The 13994-nt window shown below is 44.9% G+C and overlaps 1 protein-coding gene across 3 annotated transcripts in view; it reads right to left on the reverse strand.

Moving 5' to 3' along the window:
- Positions 1 to 1029: 1029 nt before the first annotated feature.
- Positions 1030 to 13994, reverse strand: part of LOC141100655 (5-hydroxytryptamine receptor 3A-like) — a 74686-nt gene continuing 61721 nt past the window's right edge. For all 3 annotated transcript variants that reach the window (XM_073589270.1, XM_073589269.1, XM_073589271.1), the window contains 3 exons: positions 13748 to 13958; positions 12011 to 12226; positions 1030 to 1428 (listed from right to left, as the gene is read on the reverse strand). In XM_073589270.1, coding sequence (XP_073445371.1) covers positions 1169 to 1428; positions 12011 to 12226; positions 13748 to 13958 — 687 coding nt within the window. In that variant the 3' untranslated portion in view covers positions 1030 to 1168. The remainder of the gene's footprint in view (positions 1429 to 12010; positions 12227 to 13747; positions 13959 to 13994) is intronic.

The following is a 13994-nucleotide window of genomic DNA, read 5'->3' on the forward strand; positions in this document are numbered from 1 at the left end:
TTCCCTGTTCTGGCTGTGTGTCTGACCCCTGGTGTGTGTGTTTACTGCTTTGTTTGATTGCCTCCCATGTATGACCTGGTCTGTCCACTCATTCTGTTCTCTGTCTCACGTTGTGGTACTATTGTCTTCTCTGGTTCTGACCTCCTGGCTTGGCTATCGTTACTCCGTTACAGTTTGTCCCTGTTGTACCGTCTATTGCCCGTTCTGGTTTACGGATCTATTTCTACATCCTGACTATCCGTTCTGTCTAATCCTTTGGTACTGTCGTGCTATCTCGTGCTTTGACCCCAGCCTGATCTGGTTTATGTCCTTGTCTATGCCCCTTGGTAATTTTGTCCCATAGTTGCACTTCTAGGAGTTTTCCTACAGCTCCTAGCTCTCTGGAGTTTAGGCCACGCCCCCAGCAGTCATGTGCTTCAGGTCCGGTTTGCCTGAAGCACACATCTTCACCGCTGCTGCCCCGCTCCACAGTGAGCAAGTGCAGTGCGGTGTTCCTGACACTTAGAAGATAGACATCGGATACAGAATCAAATGCATACTCTTTTTCCAGCGAAAGCTGGCACACAATTGCACTTTATTCTTCGGACAAAGAATCATGTAACAGACAGGAAGTAGGTGTTGCACAACTTCTGAACAGCCAGTGTCAGTCTATGATAGGTCGATGCCAACTCCACTCCATATATGTTCTTCAGTGTGTCTTAACTTTCGCATTTCAAAGATTCCTTCCAGGGTGCTGTTTCAGGATACTGACGCCATCTTTGTCACATCATATCTGAACTGATTATATAAGGTTTAATAATTGATTTCATTAGTGATTCTCTCCTTCACACTTGCAGGACCCTCGCAACAACATTGTTGTACAAAGCGCAATGATGTCACGCCGGGTCTACTAAACAAAAGAGGTGCTGGGGATGCTGCCAGGTAGGAAGAGGTATGCAGGGCTCTAGTCCGCCTGCAACAGACTATGCGTGAATCTTTTTTTCTCAACTTTTTTCCATTTTGCTTTAATAAAAAAATACAAGTTAAACATAATGTTTGGACTGTTTAATAGCAGAATACAAATATTCAAGCTCCAGTAGCTTAAGCTGAGTTATCAGTTTCTCAACATTTCTGACTTAAATTCGTTATACTTATATAATATTTATTTCATGAGAAAACATTCCATAATTCATGCTTGATACCATGTCGCCCATATAGCTCCAAGTACAACAGCATAAACAACCATGAAGAACAGGTAGAGCCGGTAAACCAGTGCATCCAGAATAAGCCCAATTTGCAGCCATTGCTCTTCTACTTTTCGACTTTTATTACGACCTTCCATCTGCTGCCTTATAGTGTGCAGATCGTCTGAGATGCTGCTTAGAAATATCTGGGGCTGTTTTCCGTGTATAGATGTTTCTTGTGAGGCTTCCATATCATACTTATCCCCTGTATATGAAACCAGAGTCAAGAACAAACAATAGACAGTGACATCATTTCCAAACGCTTTTTACAAGAATGTTATTGTGCTGTTGCTTTGACATCATCCACAACAAATTTCCACTAACACCAAGGATTCATAGCACTATCAAGGTTAAAATTATGATACATTTTTTGTTCACTCCATATTTTAAAAAAAGTTCCACATAGTGATAAAACTGACGCATTTAGAGCGCACGCGGCACCTTAGTCTGTTTGCTAGAAATGCATTAGTTGGACTAGCATGTGGAACATATTTTTGAATATGGTTTGAATAAAGCATATTTTCCAATTGGAAGTGTCATTAATCCGTGGTGTGTGTACTAATAAAACATGGAGAGATGAGCAAATCGATTAGATAGAGTTTTAGGAAATTTGTAGGTACCAATAAAATGAAACAGTCTGTAATTTAATTTGCACAAATTGTCAAACAAATGCCAGCTGCTTTTTTGCACAATGCAGATTAAATCTGTTATAGAAGGCTGACATGAGTTCAGGCCTGACCGCACAGGCTTCTCCATAATGCCATGCAGTTATCACTTCACATGATATAGCACAGCCAGTTAGGAAGGACAATCATGGCCTGTATAAAAGACTAGGCAGAGAATGCAGCAGTAATTTCAGGGTGATTTAACAAAGTGAGAAGATGTCAGTGCTCACAGCTCAGCAATAGCTATACAGGAAGGGAAAACCCTTAAACATTGGAGAAATACTCCAGACAGTAATGTACTGAACAATTGGAGCAGTGAAGAAGATGAAAGTAGTAGTCCGCAAATGATAGAGATTTAATTATAGGGGGAGAAAGAGATAGGGTGGGAGTCGACAGCAGAGTTAGGGCTTGTGCAGACAACCGTAATATTCGGATGAGTGCTATCCGTAGTTTTGAAGTGTAGCACTCATCCCCATATTATTCTATGGGGCCATGCCCATGTCAGATTTTTACCTTGGAACGAGCCAGTCCATGGAAAAAAAAGCTGCATGTCCAAGTTTGATCAGATATTCGACTCGCACTTGGCCATGCAAGTCAATGAGTACGACTGTACTGAGTTTTTGCATTTCCTGTGCAATTCTTTTTTGTGAAGAAGAGAATAATTGTTTTTTTTTTAAACTATAAAAGAAAATTTTCCAAACTCCAAACATTGAACTGTGACTGTCTACCTCCCAAAGTGTGAGTGTAGCAAACAATTATTTTCACACCTGTTTTACTAGTCAAATTTTACAATTGTTCATTTCACACCATTGTAAGGGAGGGCCAGGGCTGTTGTCATGGCCGCACACTTATTCATCTCTGTGCCCTGACCTCCTCTTACATGAAAATAATGTCCATTAATCAGCATACCTGTGTCTCCAGGTCCAGCTCCTTCAGGATCTTCCCTCTGCTGCAGGAGACCTCTCCAGGCAGATTTGCAAGAATTGAGACACAGCTCATGCCAACTTTAACAACTTTACTCACTTCAGAACACAGCACATCCCGTTCTGTTACAGCATTAACATCATGTTTCAAGCAGTACATATCTTCCACTTTCCCTGTACTTCTCTCACTGTCACACAGCACGTACCCGAGTTGGACCGTGACACAAGGCCCCTCAGCATCCTCCCTGTCCAGACTCACTTTCACTGGTGGTTCCCTTAGCCGTCTTGCCCCGGCTGTGAGAGAATGCACCCAGGATGAGATCTGCCACATGGTGAGTGACCTTCCCGTCCTTTCTGCTGTGTCCACAATTAGAGCACCGGCCTCTCCTTGCACTGACACTGCTCTCACTGCTGTCACTGCTGCAGTCTTCTTCCCACTGGCCCTGGATGGCTGGACTTAAGTGTTGTGAATTCTCTCTCTGGCTTCCCTCTGGTGATTACTGAAGATAGTGGAGCTGGTCAGATTGAGAGTTCTCTTTCTGGGCTCCCTCTGGTGGTTACTAGAGGTAGTGGAGCTGATCTGATTGACAGAGGCTTGCCACCTGATAATGAGGAAGACGATAGGAGATCTGGGGTTTCTGATTGGGATTTAAGACAGCTGACTCCCTCTATCCCTGCTGGTGATTTTTTTTCCTGTGCCGCCTGAGGTCTGATGTCTCCTGTTCTTTCCCTGCATGTTCAGCTATGTGGTTCATTGATATTCTGTTTGCATTTGATCTGGTTTTGTTTATCTCTGCTTTGTGCGGGTCAGATAGCTCCGGCTGGGGCTGTGCTGAATCACCGCCCATATGTTACTGCATGTGCCAGTTTGTTTTGTCCCCTTTTATATTGGTCTCTTTTTGCTTTGCTTTCAGAATATACCAGCAGAGTGCTGATATAGAGGGGGGCGAAGTCGTGTGACTTCAGTGTTTTTTGCATCAGACGTGTTGGACTTTTGCAGGGTTTTTTGCGTGATTGCAGTCTTTCCTTTCCTGTCCTGTCTAGTCAGTGTTGGCCCCATCGTTTGCTCAGTTTATTTTTCTGCCTGCGTTTGTATTTTCATCTTGTCTCACCGACAATATATGTTTGGGGGCTATCTATTCCTTTGGGGTCTGCTCCGGGGCAGTTTAGATTTCCCCTTTCTTGCTTTAGGCTTAGTTAGCTCTCCGGCTGTGCCGAGGCATCTAGGATCATCGTAGGTACGCTCCACAGCTACTGCTAGTTGTGTGGACAGGAACAGGGGTCTGCATCCGCTTAGTTACCAACCTCTCTGGTTTTCTATGGCTTAGCCTGGGCCTGCTATCTTCCTCGGTGCCCATTCATAACACTTAAGCTTCAAACATTACGGGGGCACTGCGTTGTCCCCAGGGCATTAGCCCCCTGATGAGGGGCTCTCTGGCCCCAATTGAGCTGCTCCAGCTCCCTAGCCCGACTGACTCAATACAGGAAATCCTGCAGTTTAACTTAGGGCAAGCCCCTCCTAAGCTAAACATGTCCTGACTTATCTATTAATCTAAGAACTGTGTGTACTGAAATGCCCCCATCTTGTGGACAAATGAAGGTACTACGCAATGTAAGGGGGCAATGGCAGCTGGTGCGCGTTGGCACTGACAAACCTTCCTTTTAGATGCCACTATCAGAGATTGGCAGCGGCACTTAAATGGTTAATAGCTGCAGACGGAACTCATCGTCAGCCGTGGCTGCTAGAGACAGATGCTGGCTATATAATGTAGTCAGTATCTGCCACGTGTGGAAGGAGTTCAGCTCCTGAACCTCTTCCTCTGAGTATCCTTTCCCAGGACGTGAATGCAATGTCCTTTTGCGAGAAGGGCTTCAAAAAACACAAGTTCTTACAAAACACACCCCAAAAATAAACGTGTCTTTTACAATTTGGTTTTCAGATGTGGAGTTTTCAGTTAGAAAAAATATTACCCTAAAAAACTCTGTGTTAACCTTCAATTTAGTTTTAAATACAGACCTTCATTTATTTTATTTGCCTCCTGGTGCACACTTTAGCTTTCCTCTTGTATCTATACCATAGCCACTGGTAAGATTGATCTGTATAGAGAAAGTAGCTGAACAAGACAGAGCAAAAGCAACCAAGTTGCTGTCAAAGCAAAGTTTCCAAAGTTGGCTATATATTGTCAGTAGATACACTAGGAGAGGTATCTGCTGACTAATGTCTAACTACTGAAAACTCCTTTTGAATGGATATTCAAATTCTGCTGCTATTTCAATTCAGGTCTATGTGGGAAAATGAGACAGTCAAGTCAAAGTCTCCAAGGGTCCTCATTCTTTTGATATACAGTGGGTAAGGAAAGCATTCATCAGATCTTCCATCTTCTCCTACTCTCTCGGCTACTTTACTGGCTTGGAAGCACCTAGCAAAGACTCATACTCAGAGTAAAAAAGATCTTAGATATGATCAAGTTAAAGATATACCTCTAAAAATTTTTGAAATGATCATTGAAAAAAGGAAATTCCGGACACTTGGAAATATAAAAAAATTCTTAAGATAAAAGATTTATATGACAAAAAAAATTTCAAACATAAAGGAATTTTAGTAACTCAAAATGGCTTTTCTAACGAAGATTTCTCGTGTCCAACTCAATTAAAAAAACCTATACCAAATCTCTTAAAAAATAAATTGTTTATTACGGAACCTATTGGCTTATTACTGTGTAACCCAACAACAAACTTCGCTGGAAGTCAAAAAGTGTCTAGAGGGTATTTTACTCCTGTTAAACTAGCTAGAATATTCCCTGATAAATCTCCGAATTGCTGGAGTGGATGTGGTTTAAAAGGTGACCTATCTATATATATAATCGTCTTATCATATCTGTCTGTCTGTAACCGAAATCGTGGGTCGCTGACCAATCAGCGACAGGTGCAGCTGATTGTAATGCTAAGCTGTGCCTGCCGCTGATTGGTCACGGCCGCCAGTCGGGCGAAGGCCTTAATCTGTAAAAAAGAGAATTAAAATAAAAAAAATGTTATTCTCACCTTCCGACGGCCTCCGATCTTCTTTCCATGCGCCCGGCCTCGCGGTCCCAGTAATGCATTGCGCCTTAGACCGGAGATGATGTCACTCTCGCGAGAGTGCGATGTCATCGCGGTGTTTCGCGCAATGCATTACTGGGACCGCGAGGCCGGGCGCATGGAGTGGAGATCGTGGGCCGTCAGAAGGTGAGTATATAACTATTTTTTTTTTTAACAGAGACCACGCATACCAGGAAAGGGGGGTGAGGGGGACAACGCATACCAGCAAAGGGGGGTGAGGGGGACCATGCATACCAGGAAAGGGTTTTTTTTTATTCAACTTTATTTCAATCATCTCCCTATGCACAAGATGGCTGCGGTCATTCTCCTGCATATGTGCTATTGTGCACCTTGAATGCCGACTCCTCCTCCTCACAGGTGAGCCATGTGCTAATTATACAGAAAAAAGTATATATGGCTTCAGAACGTTAAGCACACCATGCTATTTTACCCTGAGGAAGCCACCTCTTGTGTGGCAATACGCATGGGATCTCATCCCACACACTGGCTCCCCTTATCCCTGGTGGCGCTGCTGGCTTTTTTTCATGTTTCTGGGACAAACCATTGCCCTGATTCTCAGCTTCTCTGCACCTTAGTGTGTTTTTACACACTTAGGCTGTGTGCCCACGTAGCGATTTTTAAGCATTTTTGCCGCGATTTTCGGCGCAAAAACGTTTAAAAATCGTGTACAGAACCCCCCCCATGCATTCCTATGGCATTCCGCACATGCTGTGCTAATGCTGCGCTTTTTTCCGCGTCGGAATCGCATCGCGGAAAAAATCGCAGCATGCTCATTCTTTTGTGCGGAATCGCAAAGAATTGCCGCGATTCCGCACCCATAGGAATGCATGAGAATCGCTTACTTCCTGCATGTGGCTATGCCTACCATGCGGGAAGTTAAGCGTCTCATGTGCGGTTGGTACCCACGGTGTGGAGGAGAGGAGACTGTCCTCCAGGCCCTGGGTACCATACCCCTGTAAAAAAAAGAATAAAAAATAAAAAATCGGGGTATATTTACCTTCCGGCGTCCCGCACTGCATTCCCGGCCTCAGCGTTCCCAGTAATGCCTTGCGGCAAGGTCCTGTGATGACGTGGTCTCGCGAGATCGCTATAGCAACACGAGACCAAGGTTATCACAGGTCGCGCAAGGCATTACTGGGAACGCTGAGGCCGGGAAGGCAGCGCGTGACGCCGGAAGGTAAATATACCCCGGTTTTTTTATTTTTTTTTAGCATTTTAACATTCTATCTTTTACTATTGAGGCCGCATAGGCGGCCTCAATAGTAAAAAGCTACTCACACTTGTCAAACACTATCTTTGACGAGTGTGACCAACCTGTCAATCACTTTCCAAGCGATGCTTCAAATCGCTTGGAAAGTGCTTGAATATCGCACGCGAAAATCGCTGCAAAATCGCGCGGAAAAAAATGTGCAATTTCTGGGTAGGAGTCCGGTTTTTAGTGTCCGGAATAAACCGCTACGTGGGCACATAGCCTCATTCAGTCTTACCATCTCTTGGACATTTCTCATATAGTCCTTCACATTTGACTCAGTGATAAAATTTCCCCCTTTAAGGGGTTACCATTGTTTCATATTAGCAACTGGATTTTTTTAAAACTAATTTTTGATCACAAATGCTGTTGGACCCTCTTTTGGTATTGTATACTCATTGTTACATTGTGTCATTTGTCACTCTCTACGTATATATGCAATTTTTTTGCGCATATTATATTTATATAAGTTTTTTGTGATACATGCTTGTACATTTGTAGGCATACATTTCTAAAGCCAGTTATATGTATTCATTCAGTGCCTTTTTTGGGAGCCTGCTGTGGTTTGCCATTGCCTTTATACTGAGGTGTGGCATATGGTCTTGAGTCTCCTTTGCACACAGATGCAATTTTAATTGTTTTTATACTATATGTGTTTTGTTTTGTCTCTGTATGTATTTTTTTGGTGAATAATAAAAATTCAAATTTTGTATTACACATATATTTGGTATATATATATTTCTTATGCAATTGAGGTGCTCCCTTTTATGGGTTTGACTTTTTCTTGCTCTATTACATGTCTACTTGCATACCCTGGTGAGACCTCTTGCTCTTACATATAAATATAAATTTTTCTGGTGGTGCCCTCCATTTACTGTGTATACTTGTCATCGCGGTGTTTCGTGCAATGCATTACTGGGACCGCGAGGCCAGGCGCGTGGAGTGGAGATCGCGGGCCGTCGGAAGGTTAGTATATAACTTTTTTTTTTTTTATCAGAGACCACGCATACCAGCAAAGGGGGGTGAGGGGGACCATGCATACCAGCAAAGGGGGGTGAGGGGGACCATGCATACCAGCAAAGGGGGGTGAGGGGGACCATGCATACCAGGAAAGGGGGGTGAGGGGACCAAGCTTACCAGGAGAGGGAGGTGAGGGGACCATGCATACCAGGAAAGGGGGGTGAGGGGGATCATGCATACCAGGATAGGGGGTGACGGGACCATGCATACCAGGAAAGGGGGGTGAGGGGACCATGCATACCAGCAAAGGGGGGTGAGGGGGACCATGCATACCAGCAATGGGGGTGAGGGGGACCATGCATACCAGGAAAGGAGGGTGAGGGGGACAATGCATACCAGCAAAGGGGGGTGAGGGGGACCATGCATACCAGGAAAGGGGGGTGAGGGTGACCATACATACCAGCAAAGGGGGTGAGGGAGACCATGCATACCAGCAATGGGGGGAAGGGGGACCATGCATACCAGCAATGGGGGGAGGGGGACTATGAATACCAGGAAAGGGGGGTGAGGGTGACCATGCATACCAGGAAAGGGGGGTGAGGGTGACCATGCATACCTGGAAAGGGGGGTGAGGGTGACCATGCATACCAGGATATGGGGGTGAGGGTGACCATGCATACCAGGATAGAGGGGTGAGGGTGACCATGCATACCAGGAAATGGGGGTGAGGGGACCATGCATACCAGGAAAGGGGGGTGACGGGACCATGCAAACCAGGAAAGGGGATGAGGGGGACCATGCATAACAAGGAAAGGGGGGCGACAGGACCATGCATACCAGGAAAGGGGGGTGAGGGGGGCCATGCATACCAGGAAAGGGAGGTGAGGGGGACCACGCATACCAGGAAAGGGGGGTGAGGGGGACCATGCATACCAGGAAAGGGAGGTGACGGGACCATGCATACCAGGAAAGGGGATGAGGGGGACCATGCATACCAGGAAAGGGGGGTGAGGGGGACCATGCATACCAGGAAAGGGGGGTGAGGGGACCAAGCTTACCAGGAAAGGGAGGTGAGGGGACCATGCATACCAGGAAAGGGGGATGAGGGGGACCATGCATACCAGGATAGGGGGTGATGGGACCATGCATACCAGGAAAGGGGGATGAGGGGGGCCATGCATACCAGGAAAGGGGGGTGAGGGGGACCATGCATACCAGGAAAGGTCGGTGAGGGGACCATGCTTACCAGGAAAGGGAGGTGACGGGACCATGCATACCAGGAAAGGGAGGTGACGGGACCATGCATACCAGGAAAGGGGATGAGGGGGACCATGCATACCAGGAAAGGGGGGTGAGGGGGGCCATGCATACCAGGAAAGGGGGGTGAGGGGGACCATGCATACCAGGAAAGGGGGGTGAGGGGACCAAGCTTACCAGGAGAGGGAGGTGAGGGGACCATGCATACCAGGAAAGGGGGGTGAGGGGGATCATGCATACCAGGATAGGGGGTGACGGGACCATGCATACCAGGAAAGGGGGGTGAGGGGACCATGCATACCAGCAAAGGGGGGTGAGGGGGACCATGCATACCAGCAATGGGGGGGAGGGGGACCATGCATACTACCAATGGGGGGAGGGGGACCATGCATACCAACAATGGGGGGCGGGGGACCATGCATACCAGCAATGGGGGGAGGGGGTTGGGGACCTTGCATACCTGCAAATGGGGGGAGGGGGACCTTGCATACCAGGAAAGGGGAGTGAGGGTGACCATGAATACCAGGATAGTGGGGTCAGGGTGTCCATGCATACCAGGATAGGGGGATGAGGGTGACCATGCATACCAGGATAGGGGGGTGAGGGTGACCATGCATACAAGGATAGGGGGGTGAAGGTGACCATGCATACCAGGAAAGGGGGGTGAGGGTGACCATGCATACCAGGATAGGGGGGTCAGGGTGACCATGCATACCAGGATAGGGGGGTGAGGGTGACCATGCATACCAGGATAGGGGGGTGAGGGTGACCATGCATACCAGGATAGGGGGTGAGGGTGACAATGCTTACCAGGAAAGGGGGGTGAGGTGGCCATGCATACCAGGATAGGGGGGTTAGGGGGACCATGCATACAGGAAAGGGGGGTGACGGGGCCATGTATACCAGGAAAGGGGGTGATGGGACCATGTATACCAGGAAAGGGGGTGAGGGGGACCATGCATAGCAGGAAAGGGGGGTGAAGGGACCATGCTTACCAGGAAAGGGAGGTGAGGCGACCATGCATACCAGGAAAAGGGGGTGACGGGACCATGCATACCAGGAAAGGGAGGTGAGAGGACCATGCATACCATGAAAAGGGGGGTGACGGGACCATGCATACCAGGAAAGGGGGGGTGAGAGAACCATGCATACCAGGAAAGGAGGGTGACGGGACCATGCATACCAGGTAAGGGGGGTGAGGGGGACCATGCATACCAGGATTGGGGGGTGAAAGGGCCATGCATATCAGGATTGGAGGTAAGGGGACCATGCATTCCAGGATTGGAGGGAGAGGGGGACCATGCTTACCAGGATTGGGGGGTGAGAGGACCATGCATATCAGGATTGGAGGGTGACAGGACCATGCATACCAGGATAGGGGGGAGGGGTACCATGCATATCAGGATTGGGGGGTGAGAGGACCATGCATATCAGGATTGGGGGGTGCATTATTGCATTATTATTAAAACTTCATAAATAAACTACATACATATTCTAGAATACCCAATGCGTTATAATCGAGCCACCATCTAGTTACATATATTCTGGGAACGTCCAAACCGTAATTCGATGTGGAAAGGAATTTATACAATGATCAATAAAATCACTAAACAGAATATTGTCCTAACACCTCAAATGACTCTGCTTTCACTAGACCTCGATGTCTTTAATCATCAAATAAACCTATAATAATACATATATTCTGTTTACTAAAAACGCAATCGCGGCCTTGTGGAAGGAATATTCTGTACCTGCTCTGTGTGATATTGTTGACAAGATCACTTTACATAACTCCTATGAAGAGAGCCATGCAATAGCCAATAATTACTATAAAACTTATTATAAGAGATGGGAACCCTGGCTTAGCTTTACCTCTTGATAATTAGTAATGCTATCTCTCTCCTATCACGAAAAATGTTTTATTGTACTTGAAATATAAGTGTAAATCCCTATCCGCATTTAAAAGACTGTAAATTCTACTGTTACGTTTATAGTTTAGTTTTGTTTTATTTTTGTTCCTTTTCCTTTTATTCTCCCCCCTAATTATTTTTATTATTAAGCTTAATAAGCAAATTTATTCCTGTATAAATATGTGTCTAAAAACCTAATAAAGTTTGTTTGAAAAAGGAAAGTATTCAGACCCCTTTAAATTTTTCACTCTTTGTTTCATTGCAGCCATTTGGTAAATTTAAAAAAGTTCATTTTTTTTCTCATTAATGTACACTCTGCACCCCATCTTGACTGAAAAAAACAGAAATGTAGAAATTTTTGCACATTTATTAAAAAGAAAACTGAAATATCACATGGTCATAAGTATTCAGACCCTTTGCTCAGACACTCATATTTAAGTCACATGCTGTCCATTTCCTTGTGATTCTCCTTGAGATGGTTCTACTCTTTCACTGGAGTCCAGCTATGTTTAATTAAACTGATAGGACTTGATTTGTAAAGGCTGAGAAGTATTGAATACTCAAAATATTAATATTTATCTAGAAAGTGATACTGACATTTTGTTTTATCCAAGCTATGATATATTTTTTCTTACTTAAAATAATCTCAGAACAATATTTATCTTAACAAAATGTAAATTTTATTTAATAATTGACTATCACTCTGACAGAAAATCATACATACCTGCAGCTTTACATATGGTATTCTGCTGTTGTTCTGTGTCAAAAAGAGCTTGTGTTTTGTAGCATACCACAAGAGAAATATAGTGAAGGACTAATGTATGTAACCAGATTGGCGCATGTGGACTTGTCAAGGAACCTTTATACAAAATATTCATAATAAAGACAGTTTCTAACAATCCAATAACCAGTAAGGCCAGGCACAGTGACACATAAATACCTATAGGAAAGAATAAAAAGTGGTACATACATATTACACAGGATAGTTTTTGTTATGCATACATTTATTCAATTGGGTAACGTTGAAGGGTATCTGTCAGCAGAATCCCCCCCCTAGACTAATTATATGTGCATGTAGCTCTCTCAAAGATAAGTCCAGCAATACCTTTACATGGCCAGTCCATACCTCTGTTACAGGGAAATCAGCACTGTAATCAATATGCAAATGAGACTGAAGGGACATATCTGTAGATCCGAATCCTCTGTCACTCCAGCTCTATTCTCCTGCACACAGCGCCACCTCTTCCATCTTGACTGACGGTTCCTTTGCCTAAAGTCACACAGCAAAGAAGTTTTCACTCAAGCAGGAGGAGGCGGTGCTGGGTGTGGAAAAGACCTGGAATTACATATCTTCTTTCATGCTGCAGCTATGCAGGTAGCTGCAAGCTCCACTAGATGGCAATAGAGTGGAAGGAGAACAGCAAGTCTGCAAGAGCAGACCTGCAGCGCTGCAATGAGGCTACCACCATGTGGCAGCAGAGGAGTCAAACAAGCCAAGTCAAAACCTAGACCGTCACGCAGTACAAAGGGAAAAAACAAGCACAGAGTCAGTGGAGCGCCAGAGGGTCAATACCATTCCAAAGCAGAAGTACCAGATGCAAGAGACAAAATCAGGTCAGAGTCAAAGCTGAGACAAACACCGAGAAATCCAAAAACAAAGGGAAACACTAAGATGGGACAGTGACAGAGCTGAGCCAGAAGGCTGCAGTATCTGATTTCCCGCACTCCTGCACTGAACAGAAGTACTTCTTCATATTATACGGTGCAGTTTTCTGTTAGCAGTGCAGGGGTTAAACTGTTCAGCTTTGAGTCTCTGTAGCTTTCCTGCTTGGATGATATCAGCTGTTCAGTATTGGCCATTCCCCTCTCTTATATGTACTTGCCTCTGGCAATCTGGATTGCCAGTGTTATTCTTGTACTGCCTGGTGTGGAGTGGAAGTGTCAATTGTTGGTAGAGACGTTTGGAGTGTTGATCTGTGACTGTTGCTTGGTGTTTTGGCTGAGTAAGTCTTCATCCTCTCCCTGGTGTTCCTCTCTGTTGTTTGGGAGTGCATATTTCTATTTTTGGTATTTCACTTGTAACTCCCACTTTCATTTAAAATAAGCTCTAGAGGCAAATTCTCAGGGAGATTTATGTACAACCTATAGATATTAAAAGCTAATATGCATATTAAGAAAAATGTGAATTACCGTGGAATAATACATTGGATTGCAGATATTAAAGTACCATTTTATTCAGCTTCCTATGACCCACATACCAATATAGACCGCTTGGATTGGTTTATCATACTGACAGTTTCCCTTACACTGCAGCAATAAAGCATTCAGTGTCTGCTTCATGTTTCCCGTGTTTGGATAACATGAATAAACTGCCAGGTTCACATTAAACATGTTACAGTTGAAAAAAGTAACACATGAAAAATGCAAAAGGTAAAAAGATGACAATCATTGTAACTCTTACCTATAAGTGGTGTTCCACTGGATGTAGCAGGCAGCAAATCATTTATGATTAGAATAAATACCATATAGCCCAACAGCAAGGTCATTTTGAAGGTGGCTCGGTCCATACCGTGTGGTGGAAGGTTGAAACTGAAGATATCTATTAACATCAGAAAGGCACTTGGAAGCAGTAGATTGACCACATACAAGACTGGGCGTCGTTTGATGATAATCTGAGGTGATAATACACACTACCTTTAATTATTAAT

This window comes from Dendrobates tinctorius, unplaced genomic scaffold, assembly GCF_039654945.1.
Source record: "Dendrobates tinctorius isolate UK_male_01 unplaced genomic scaffold, ASM3965494v1 ptg000107l, whole genome shotgun sequence".
NCBI classification, from domain to species: domain Eukaryota; kingdom Metazoa; phylum Chordata; class Amphibia; order Anura; family Dendrobatidae; genus Dendrobates; species Dendrobates tinctorius.